Genomic DNA, 12,079 nt, shown 5'->3' with positions numbered 1-12,079 from the left:
CTTTGTCCATCAATTTCTCTCTCTCAAATGGATCTCCTTTTATTTAAGAATCCCTTCGGCTTTAAATATCTATGAATCTGCTAAGGCAACTATGCTTGGATGGAACTGTGAACTGCCTTTAAATGGAATGACTGATTACTAACAGAATTTTGTTGGGTTCAATTGATTATGAATGTTTCAAAATGTATAATCAGATATTTTTCAAAATATTCCCTCCAGTTTTCACCTATTCACCCTAAATAGGTATACAGAAATGTCTATATTCATGTTGAGAAAAGGACATTTCTCCTAACCTCACACAGTGGTACATTTCAAGTCGATGTCTTAGAAGAGAATGAGAGACTTAGAGGAGACCTAGAGATAGGAATAGGGTAGGCAGAGAAGGGACATAAGGAGAAAGATGTACATTCGTAGGGAAATAGTGTGGAGGGCCGGGCTGGAGCTAGGCCTGGGAATCAGGAAATTAGAGTTCTAATTTCAGCTTTTCCACTGATTCACTTGAGACCTTGAGAAATCTGGTCCATTTAAATTGTGCCTCAGTTTCCTTCTCTGCCAATTAGAAAGAGAGTTCTTGGCTAGGTGCCCAGGATTGTGAGAACATGATGTGCAGGGCCATGGAAATTCAGTCAGTACCAAAAATGCAAAACATCCTAGTTACTAGATGTCCTAACTTGAAATAGAAACATTAGCAAGAGTAATTTCTTTAATAATCAAAATGTGAATGTTTTAGAAAGCATATCATTCTGGGTGAAAATTAAGCAAATAAGTCTCTTAGAAGAGCTTATAGTCCCAGGGATACAAAAGCAAAAGGAAGTTAGACTTGAAGAAGGACAAGTTCCAATTTTGCCACTTATCATCCGTGTGACCTTGGGTAATTTCTTAACCTCCAACAGTAGCCTCATTATGTAAAATGAGAATAATGGCATGTACCTCAGAGGTTGTGGTGAAGCTGATTACAGATGGAAGTTAGTTCTTTTGAAGCACCGATGAGGTTTGAATTTACAGCCACCATGTACTCTGCAACTGATAGTTTTTTATTTCAGTCGCCTATTAAAAAACGTAGTCACCCAGAACAAATAATTTGTAACGCTGTTTATTGAGTATTTACTATATTGCAATGCTCTATCCCCATGCCAAGCACTTTGCATAAATTTTCTCATGTCCTCCTCACAAACACCTATCGATATTACTATTACTGTTGCAGAAATGGAGGTAGAGAGAAACTAAAGATTATTTCTGGCTTCACTGCGTTTCTTTAACCTGCCTTTTCTCTCTTCAACTGCATCTGATTGACTTTACTTTTATTTTAAGCCACGTTACATTCTTAAGACTAAAGCAGCAACTGAGGAATATATTTATATAACATGTTATTTTTGTCATGTTGCTTTCCACCCCTGGAGACTTGCTCTAAATTCACTTGGATACTTGAAGATAAATCATACTCACTGCAGTTTTGGAAAGCATTAAAAAAGTACCAATTCAAATTTTCTAAGCAACTTAAAACTTAAGAATTTCTAAATGTTCACTGAAAAAAGCATTTATATTTATGTTTAGAAAAATTAAATTATCAATAAGAAATCTTACATACATGGCACATGTTTATAGATCTTTGCTAAGGACCAATCGTGTATATATGTGTATGACCTCATCCTAACACTGTTCTCAGAGACCAGGCTGTGGGAATTCTTACAGTTACCAGAGGGTTAAACTCAATAATCTCTCTCTTTTTTTTTTCTTTTTGGTCAATGTGCCTTTTAATTATGAAATACTAACTGCCTTAGAGAAAATTTGAAAAATATTTTTTAAGCAATGTGGTATTAAAGGAAGAATCAATATCTGTCAAACCAGAATGGAAATTCAAATCTACCTCTTATTTACCTGGACAATTTATTAAACTTCACATTTTTTCTATTAAATGGCAATAATAAATTACAGAGTTGCTGTGAGTTAAATGGGAACAGCATTTGATCATGACAGCCAGTCAACAAATGTTAGTAACTATCCATTCCCTTGGAAAAGAATCTGTAGGCAGATGTGTTTAAATTCTGTTCTGTAAAGAGACAGGAATCCTTGGTTCCTGTAAAGTCCTTACCAGCCTCCTTTGGCAATAGACTCTCTACTTTCTATAAAAGTGATGGCCTTCTTCTATTAAGTGCCCATTTCAGGGCATTCATGGACCACCATTGCCCAACCTTTGATTCAGATTAAGAATACCTTGCTCTAGTGCATTCATTTTGACTTCACCAAATCCTCTTACAAAATAGGGTCATCTTTAAAAAATAAAATTCTTTGGGGACCTTTCGAAGGAAAAGCACAGACCTTTATTTTTAACAGCTTTGGGAAAATCCAGTACCAGAGTAAAACCCCATAGTAAACAAGTATCTGCCCAGAAACTTCATTAGAAGATTGATCTGACTTGCCACACATTTAGAACAATCTTTTAAAACACACAAATAAAAGTTTACTTCTGAGTCTAGATCTAAACAGCAAAAGAAAACATTAGAACAACAATAAATTTAACTTCCTTTAGATAATTATGGACATACCTTTTTTTTTTTTTAAATACCAAATGATTTTATTTTATTTTATTTTTTTTAATTTTTTTTTTGGGGGGGGGCTAATTACTTTACAATATTGTAATAGTTTTTGCCATACATTGACATGAATCAGCCATGGGTTTACATGTGTTCCCCTTCCTGGACCCCCCACCCACCTCCCTCCCCTGGACATATCTTTTTTATGTATTACATATTCTTAGGACACTGGACAACAGATCAAGAAACAGAATGTTTTGGAAAATAAACCTTAACTATTGGTAAGCATCATGTATTTTTTCCAAAAGAAATTGTATTGTGTTTAACCAAAAGTGGCTCCTTGCCACTGAGAGGCTCCATGGAGTCACATAAGTCCTCATTCCTTAGTCCTGAGCTTGCCTGGATTGCTGCTAGCAGTCATCAACTTGTTTATATTTCAAACCACATTAGATTCCTTCATATAGCTGCCACCACTCCGAAGTTAAACTGGCTCTGTCCTACACGTCTGGTGGTAATTTTTTTTTACCCCATGCTTTACTTTAGTCTATATAATCCTTCCAGATGGATAAAAGCTCCTGAAAATTAATTCTGTGGGAAAGAATGCTATTGGGAAAGGGGCCAGGCTTGCATCCTATCCCCACCTTTGCTCTGTGTTTGACTTTAGCAAGCCACCATTATGTCTCTGAATCTATGTATCTTCTTTTGTAAAATGACAACCTATCTTCCCAGATTGGTTTGAAACCCTAGATCACATGGAGACAATGCATGTAGAAGCACTTGGTAACAGTTAACTGCTACGTGACTACAAATTAATTTGATTATTTCCTAGTGGCCACCAACAGGGACTAGTACAGGTGTTGCTTTTGCTGCTACGTTGCTTCAGTAGTGTCCAACTCTTTGCAACCCTATGAACCATTGCCCGCCAGGCTCCTCTGTCTATGAGATTCTCCAGGCAAGAATATTGGAGTGGGTTGCCATGATTTCCTTCAGTGGATCGTCCCGACGCAGGGATTGAACCCACATCTCTTATGTCTTCTGCACTGGCAGATGGTTCTTTACCACTAGCACCACCTGGGAAGCCCCTAGAGAGAGAAGAGGTGACATTAACAGCAAGAAGAAAATTAGGAAGGCAGTTAAGAAAATGTTAAGAGAGAACTTAGTTTTTGAATTGAAGAAACAGTAAAGTTTTGAATAAAGACAAATTCAACCTGTACTGGACCTCGCAGGTGGTGCTGGTGGTAAAGAACCTGCCTACCAATGCAGGAGACATAAGAGATGCAGATTTGATCCCTAGGTCAGGAAGATCCCCTGGAAGAGAGCATGGCTTTAATCCTTAAAGCTCAAGATTAAGCAGCAATCCAGACAAGCTCCAATACTCTTGCCTGAAGAATCCCATGGACAGAAGAGCCTGGTGGGCTATGATCCATAGGGTTGCAAAGAGTCAGACTCGACTGAAGCAACTTGGCATGCATGCACGACTCTCTCTAGCAGGCAAATCTGAAGCTCAAAGTTCATCTTAGGCTTTTCTCTCTCCCTACCTTGAAGTAACCAAGTCCCAGGGACTCTTCCTATAACATCCCTGAAATCCATTCTTTTCTTTTTTCATGGTCACCATTCCAGTTTCGGCCCTGCCATCTCAAACTTGGGATACTGCAAGGATCTTTCTGCCTTGAGTCTCTTTCCCTTTTCCCCCAGCCTAGACACTGCTATCAAATTCATGTTGGTAAATGACTAAATTGGATTGTGGCTGCATTCCTCTGCTCCAACATCTTCAATCGACACTGCCCACCCCCCGCCCCCAACACTGCTGTATATAAAGTAAAACTGAGTCTGGCCTCAGCCTTTCTTTCCAGCCATGGCCACACAGGTCTATCTGCCCGTGATACTGACTGTATCATCCTTCCTTGTCCTGGGGTCTTGCTCACAGCGTTTTCCAGATCCCTCTTCCTTCCTTTCCAAGTCATACCCCATTTTCCAATCCCTGCTCAAATCCCATCACACCAAGAAGATTTCTTGAATCCTAAGAGCCCACGATGATCTAATTTCCTGAAGATATTCTACCAGCTGAGTGTTGGAGAGTTGATAATCAGTCATGAACTGCTTCCCAGGTGGGGCTAGTGGTAAAGACCCCACCTGCCAATGCAGAAGATGTAAGATGTAGGTTCGATCCCTGGGTCAGGAAGATCCCTGGAGGAGGTCATAGCAACCCACTAATTTTCTTGCCTGGAGAAACCCATGGACAGAGGAGCCTGGTGGACTACAGTCCATAGGGTCGCAAAGAGTCGGACACGACTGAAGTGACTTAGCACATATGAATTAACTACCTCTTAACATTGTTTGTGTAGTTGTCTTGGAATGCAGTTAATTTAGGTCATGTTATTTATATTTTACTGAGTGCCTAGTATACTTATCCATGTTGCTGGGCTTTACTTGAAGGCAAGAATTTTATCATATCCCTTTAGTTTTCCCTAGAGCAGCAATTCTCAACCTTTCACATAGCAAAGAAACACCCAGAGAACATGTTAGAAATCCACCTTGACGCTACCCCTAGAGGTTTGGGTGGAGCCCAAATCTGCATTTCCCACAAATTCCAAGTGAGGCTGATGCTGCTAGGTGCCTTTAAGCATTTTACACAGAACCTATACATAAAAGCTAATATATATTCATGCATACTCAGAAATGGTTTTTTTTTTTTTCTTCTATTTCAAGCTCATGTTCTGTCACTTCTTTTCAGATTGATTTTGAAGATGTGATTGCAGAACCAGAAGGAACACACAGTTTCGACGGCATCTGGAAGGCCAGCTTCACCACCTTCACTGTGACGAAGTACTGGTTTTACCGTTTGCTGTCTGCCCTCTTTGGCATCCCAATGGCACTCATCTGGGGCATTTACTTTGCCATTCTCTCTTTCCTGCACATCTGGGCAGTTGTACCGTGCATTAAGAGTTTCCTGATTGAGATTCAGTGCATCAGCCGTGTCTATTCCATCTACGTCCACACCTTCTGTGACCCACTATTTGAGGCTATTGGCAAAATATTCAGCAATATCCGTATCAACATGCAGAAAGAAATATAAATGACGTTTCAAGAATAGAAGTATATATGATTCTTTTTTCCCTTTTAATTTTCTCAGTGCCAATTTCAAGTTGCTAGTACAGCAACAACATATGAATGAATTTCCTGGTTCAGAACAAAGATATCACTCTCTCAGTTTTCATAACTATTATTTTTCTCCTCTGAGCTATTTCATCTATGTTGGGAGTTGTCTGAACTTTTAAAACCCATTTAAAATATTTTCCTTTCATTTGGATCATTGTTCTATTGGCTGAGATATGAACCTATTGTTGAAAGATAACTTGAGAGAAATACGAAGAACTGAGGAGGAAAAAAAGAACTAATAACCTCAACTGCCTGTTCTAAAATGTCGATCATTTTATGGTAAGGGACGTATTCAAGTATTCCAGGCTATCGTCACTAAGTGTTCAGATATGTGGGCAGTTTTAAGCAAACTCTTCCCTCTGAAGTGTTTAGTGAATTGCTGCCTTTCACTGTAATGATTCAATGGGATCTAGTGATCTTCATCAAGTTAGAAAACATAATCTGCACATGATCTATTGCCTTACTTTCTTGAAATTTTAACCTGTGATAGATACTTCTATGCCTGGATATTTGTTATATAGATGATGACACCTAAGTGCCTTCCTGTTCTTCAGGTTTTCCTTTTAAAATAGGGTCCACCTCATCAACTTTCATTAGGTCAGCAGCCTTCCTGAAGACCAAAATTAGAAAAATCCATTACCTAGTTCTTCACACTTATTTCTGACTCTAAGATATGGGATCAAATGAAGTTCATGTCTGTATTTGATCACACAACATCTTTATCCATATTGAGTATGGTCCACATCAGCCCCATTAAATGAATTAAGGTGAATAAATGGGGCCAAGCCCTCTGGGCTGGCAGAAGTGGAAGCCAACTTTCCCTGCCTCTCACTAGCTGAATGAGGTCAGCATGTCTATTCAGCTTCGTTTATTTTCAAGAATAATCACGCTTTCCTGACTCCAAACTAATCCATCACAGGGGTGGTTTAGTGGCTGAACATTGTGTTCCCTTTTCAGCTGATCAGTGGGCCTCTGGGGAAGGGCTCATAAAATGGAGGCCATTGTGTGAGACTGTCAGAGTTGTTGCAAATGTGACCCCTTCAAATTAAAGCACTTGCAACTGTCTGTTATGCTGTGACACATGGCCCCTCCCCCTGCCAGGAGCTTTGGACTTAAGCCAAGCATCACTTTGCTCAGAGAGAGGATGGGGGAGGAGGCAGTAATAAAAGATAGAGGTAATTTTGCTGGAATAAATTCAAATTCTTCTGAATTCAAACTGAGGAATTTTACCTGTAAACCTGAGTCATACAGAAAGCTGCCTGGTACATCCAAAAGCTTTTTATTCCTCCTGCTCATAGTAAGATTCTTCCCTGGGGGACTTTATTTTTAACCTTCAGTTATGCTTTTATTTCCATACACCTGTTGGAATTCTGCTTGGTTTCTTTTTTTGCCTCTTCTAGTGTTCCTGGCACTTTAATCGCCAACCTGTTACCTATTTAGGTTTTCTGCATTAAAACAGACACTGGCATGGACATAGTTTTACTTTTAAACTTTGTACATAACTGAAAATGTACTATACTGAATACTTTTTAAGTGCAAAGATATTTTTTATCTTTATATGAGGAAAATCACTTGGGAAATTGTTTTGTGATTCAATCTGTAAACTGTGTATCCCAAGACATGTCTGTTCTATATAGATGCTTAGTCTCTTGTGCAAATCAAGTGCTGGTCCAAAAGACTGCTGAAATTTTTATATGCTTACTGATATTTTACACATTTTTTATCCTGCATGTCCTGTAATGTTATAAGTCTACACAATAAAAATGTTTAACAGTTAAACAGTCAGATTTATTATTTTTCCACCAAACAGGCCTGCATGTGTTGATTTCTATAGTGTGGTGTGTGTGTGTGTGTGTGTAAAGTGCATGTACATAGAGTCTGAACATATCTGTAGTATGTTTTGGGGGGTGGTGCTCTTCCACTTTTCAACCATTAAAAAGTCATTTAGTTGGGATCTTTTTTCTAAGGTCATCACCATTCATGAGTTACTTCAGATAAAAGTTATAATTAATAAATATTTGTTTAGCAGTTTAGTCAATATTTTGTTACATGTCACCTAATTTGAGCCACTAACAACTTTATGTGATTGATAACTTTCTCCATTGGTATTTGACACATTCAGGGAGGCAGTTATGCTTTGACTCTTTGCCATTTCCTAACTGGAATTTTTTAAGATGTACATTTCAGAAGTAACTTATTTTGGCCTTGGCTAAGTTCACATTAAGATATTCTGTATTAGTCAGGGTTCTCCAGAGAAGCCAATAGAACATATATATATGAAATATACCTATGTGAATATATAAGGAAAGTACAGAGAGAGAGAGGAGTAAGAAATTGGTCCACATAAGTTAAGGAGGCTAAAAAGGCTCAAGGTCTGCAGGTGAGTCAACAAGCTACAGGAAAACGGATGGGATAGTTCCAGTCCAAAAGCTAGCAGGTTGAAACCCAAGAAAAGCCTATGTTTCAGTTTGAGTTCAAAGGCAGGACAAATCCAGTGTTCTAGTTCAAAGGAAGTCAGGAAGGAGCAATTCTGTCCTACTCAGAAAAATATCAGCTATTTGGTTCTGTTCGGTCCTTCAACTGATTGGCTGAGGCCCACCCATGTTAGAGAGGGCAATCTGCTTTACTCAGTCTACCAATATAAATGTTAATCCTATCCAAGAATATCCTCATGAAAACATCCAGAATGAAGTTAGACCAAATATCTGGACACTCCAATCAATTTGACACATAAATTAACCATTACAACTTCCAAATAAAATTCTGCAAAGGAATCTTCCAATTTCTTTGCCCTGAAACTCCTTTCATGTGGTTTACAGAGTCCCTCTTGCTTGGCTCTCAAGCATGCATTGAGGCTGATTATTCAGTAATGCAGCCTGGTATTTGTGTTTATCCAGCAAATCCATTTCAAGTATGTGGTGTGAAGACCTGCTTTTGACCATGGCAGCATGTCATGTATTGTCTGCTTGACCAATTCAAGCAGAATCAATGACTTTAAAGAAAAGCTTTTGCACAACAAAGGAACCATCAACAAAATAAAAAGACAGCCAACTGAAGGGAAGAAGATATTTGCAAATGATATGACTGATAAGAAGTTAATATTCAAAATATACAGCTCAACATCAAAAAATAAACAACTCAACTGAAAAATAGAAGATTTGAATAAATGTTTTTCTGAAGAGGAAATGCAGATGGCCAACAGACATATGAAGATGCCCGACATCACTAATCATTAGGGAAATGCAAATTAAAACCATAATGAGATATCACCTCCTATCTATCAGAATGGCTATTATCAAAATGTACACAAATAACAAATGTTGGAGAAGATATGGGGAAAAGGGAACCTGCCTTCACTGTTGGTGGGAAATTGGTGCAACCACTGTGGAAAATAGTATGGAGGTTTCACAAAATATTAAAAATGATCCAGCAATGATATCCAGCAGCATCAGTTCAGTTCAATTCAGTCGCTCAGTCGTGTCCGACTCTTTGCGACCCCATGAATTGCAGCACACCAGGTCTCCCTGTCCATCACCAACTCCCGGAGTCTACCCAAACACATGTCCATTGAGTCGGTGATGCCATTCAACCATCTCATCCTCTGTCGTCCCCGTTTCCTCCTACCCCCAATCCCTTCCAGCATTAGGGTCTTTTCCAATGAGGTAGCTCTTCGCATGAGGTGGCCAAAGTATTGGAGTTTCAGCTTCAACATCAGTCCTTTCAATGAACAACCAGGACTGATCTCCTTCAGGATGGACTGGTTGGATCTCCTTGCAGTCCAAGGGACTCTCAAGAGTCTTCTCCAACACCACAGTTCAAAAGCATCAGTTCTTCGGCGCTCAGCTTTCTTCACCGTCCAACTCTCACATCCATACATGACCACTGGAAAAACCATAGCCTTGACTAGACGGACTTTTGTTGGCAAAGTAATGTCTCTGCTTTTCAATATGCTATCTAGGTTGGCCATAACCTTCCTTCCAAGGAGTAAGCGTCTTTTAATTTCATGGCTGCAATCACCATCAGCAGTGATTTTGGAGCCGCAAAAAATAAAGTCTGACACTGTTTCCACTGTTTCCTCATCTATTTCCTATGAAGTGATGGGACAAGATGCCATGATCTTAGTTTTCTGAACGTTGAGCTTTAAGCCAAATTTTTCACTCTCCTCTTTCACTTTCATCAAGAGGGTCTTTAGTTCTTCTTCACTTTCTGTCATAAGGGTGGTGTCATCTGCATAACTGAGGTTATTGATATTTCTCCCAGCAATCTTGATTCCAGCTTGTGTTTCTTCCAGCCCAGAGTTTCTCATGATGTACTCTGCATATAGGTTAAATAAGCAGGGTGACAATATACAGCCTTGACATACTCCTTTTCCTATTTGGAACCAGTCTGTTGTTCCATGTCCAGTTCTAACTGTTGCTTCCTGACCAGCAGCATATGATCCAGCAATTCCACTATTGGGTAAACATCCAAGAAAAACAAAAACACTAACTTGGAAAGATACACACATCCCAATGTTCATAGCAACATTATTTATAATTGCCAAGGTTTGGAAGTAACCTAAATGTCCATCAACAGAAAACAATGGATAAAGGAAAAAAGAAGATGTGTATATGTATGTATATATATATACATATATATATACATACATATACATACACACAATGAGATATTACTCAGCCATACTGATATGTATACTTTGTTACATTTAAAACAGATAGCCAACAATTCCCTCTATATCACAGGGAATTATGCTCAATATTCTTTAAAAATCTAAATGGGAAAAGGATTTGAGAAAGAAGATACTAGTATATGTATAACTGGGTTTCCCTGGTGGCTCAGGCAGTAAAGAATCTGCCTGGCATGCAAAAGATCCAAGTTTGACCCCTGGGTTGGGAAGATCCCTTGGAGAAGGGAATGGCTACCCACTCCAGTATTCCTGCCTGGAGATTTCTGTGGACAGGAGAGCCTGACTGGCTACAGTCCATGGGGTAGCAAAGAGTTGTACACGACTGAGTGACTAACACACACACACGTGTATAACTGAATCACTTTGCTGTACACTTGAAACAACAAAACATTGTTAATCAACTATACTCCCATATAAAATAAAATTTCTTTAAATAAATTAATTTACTGCTGTGTCTAAAAAAAAAAAAGAATGAAATAATCCCATTCGCAGCAACATGGGTGGACCTAGAGAATATCATACTAAGTGAGCTAAGTCAGACAGAGAAAGACAAATATCATGATATCACTTATATATCATGAGCAATATTTCTTTAGGATGGTTTCCCTTTTATCATTAATTCATTGGATTCTGTCAGTTCCATCTTCACTATTATGTTGCTTTTGAACTCTTGCTTCATTTTCACTGTCACTACCTCAGTGTAAGCAACCATTATTTAAATCCTGAACTATCCTAGCTAGTTTTTCTGTTTTTACTCTTGCCCCCTAATCTAACTCATTTGGTCATTTTGCAATACAGAAACACAAACTGTCATACACACATACATACACATAGCTTAAAAACCTCCAGTAGCTTACTGCATTCAGTATAAAATCTAAGACCCACAAAATCTTACATGACCCAGACCCTAATTATATCTTCCTCTTAGGTCATACCACCACTTCCTCTTACTATCTGTGCTCTAGATACACTGAGCTTCCATTCCCAAGGGCATGTGAAGTCCTATTTGGTCACAGGACTTTGCACAGCTGTTCACTCTGACTGGAATGCTCTTACACCTTCCTCTCTGCTTTGCTACCTGCTCATCCTTTAAGTGTCAGCCTCAGTATTACTGCTCAGAGTGGTCTTCCATATCTGAAGCAAGTCCTCCCGTCTTAGTCACTATCTTGGCCTCTTGCCTATTTTCTTCACTGCATGTGCCATATTAAGAAATTATTTTGTCTGTTTACAATATTTTGTCTTCATCTTCCTTAGGATATAAACTCCACGAAGCAGAGATTTTATCATAATAGACATTCAATTAGTATTTGTTAAATGAATGGATTGATGGATGGATGGATAGAAAGGGTGGTCAGACCATCTTGGAGACTATGAAGGCATGAAGTGCCAAGTTTCTGCCTTACCACTAACAGTGTCTTAAAGATGGTCTTCTAATCCATTCTGAAGTAAATTACAGCATTATCAAAACATACTTGCCATTTGTTTTTATTCCCCAACTTCATTTTTTTTCCTCCATGGTTTTCCTCCATTGAAACTTTCTCTATTATACCCATTTGAACACTTGATATGTCAAAACATGAGTTTCCCAAATGAAAATTCTAATGAGGACTACCATGGATATTTGATATACATTTTTTTTCTTACTTGAATAATGGAAAACACATGTTGATACAGTTATTAAGAAAAAAGACAATTTTCC

General features: G+C 38.6%; 2 protein-coding genes across 8 annotated transcripts in view; one reads left to right on the top strand and one right to left on the bottom strand.

The window, feature by feature from the left end:
- The window catches only part of CAV1 (caveolin 1), a 37,177-nt gene extending 29,705 nt beyond the window's left edge, over positions 1 to 7,472 (top strand). For all 3 annotated transcript variants that reach the window (XM_081537901.1, XM_081537903.1, XM_081537902.1), the window contains exon 3: positions 5,269 to 7,472. In XM_081537901.1, the coding sequence (XP_081394027.1) occupies positions 5,269 to 5,610 (342 nt within the window). In that variant the 3' untranslated portion in view covers positions 5,611 to 7,472. The remainder of the gene's footprint in view (positions 1 to 5,268) is intronic.
- TFEC (transcription factor EC) overlaps positions 1 to 12,079 on the bottom strand; it is a 751,469-nt gene that overhangs the window by 636,899 nt on the left and 102,491 nt on the right. The gene's annotated exons all lie outside the window — the stretch shown is intronic.

The sequence above is a fragment of the Giraffa tippelskirchi genome, chromosome 10, assembly GCF_054371585.1.
Source record: "Giraffa tippelskirchi isolate mGirTip1 chromosome 10, T2T-mGirTip1v1.2.pri, whole genome shotgun sequence".
NCBI lineage: Eukaryota > Metazoa > Chordata > Mammalia > Artiodactyla > Giraffidae > Giraffa > Giraffa tippelskirchi.
The sequence above is the reverse complement of the archived record's forward strand: the minus strand, read 5'-3'. Positions and strand labels throughout refer to the sequence as shown.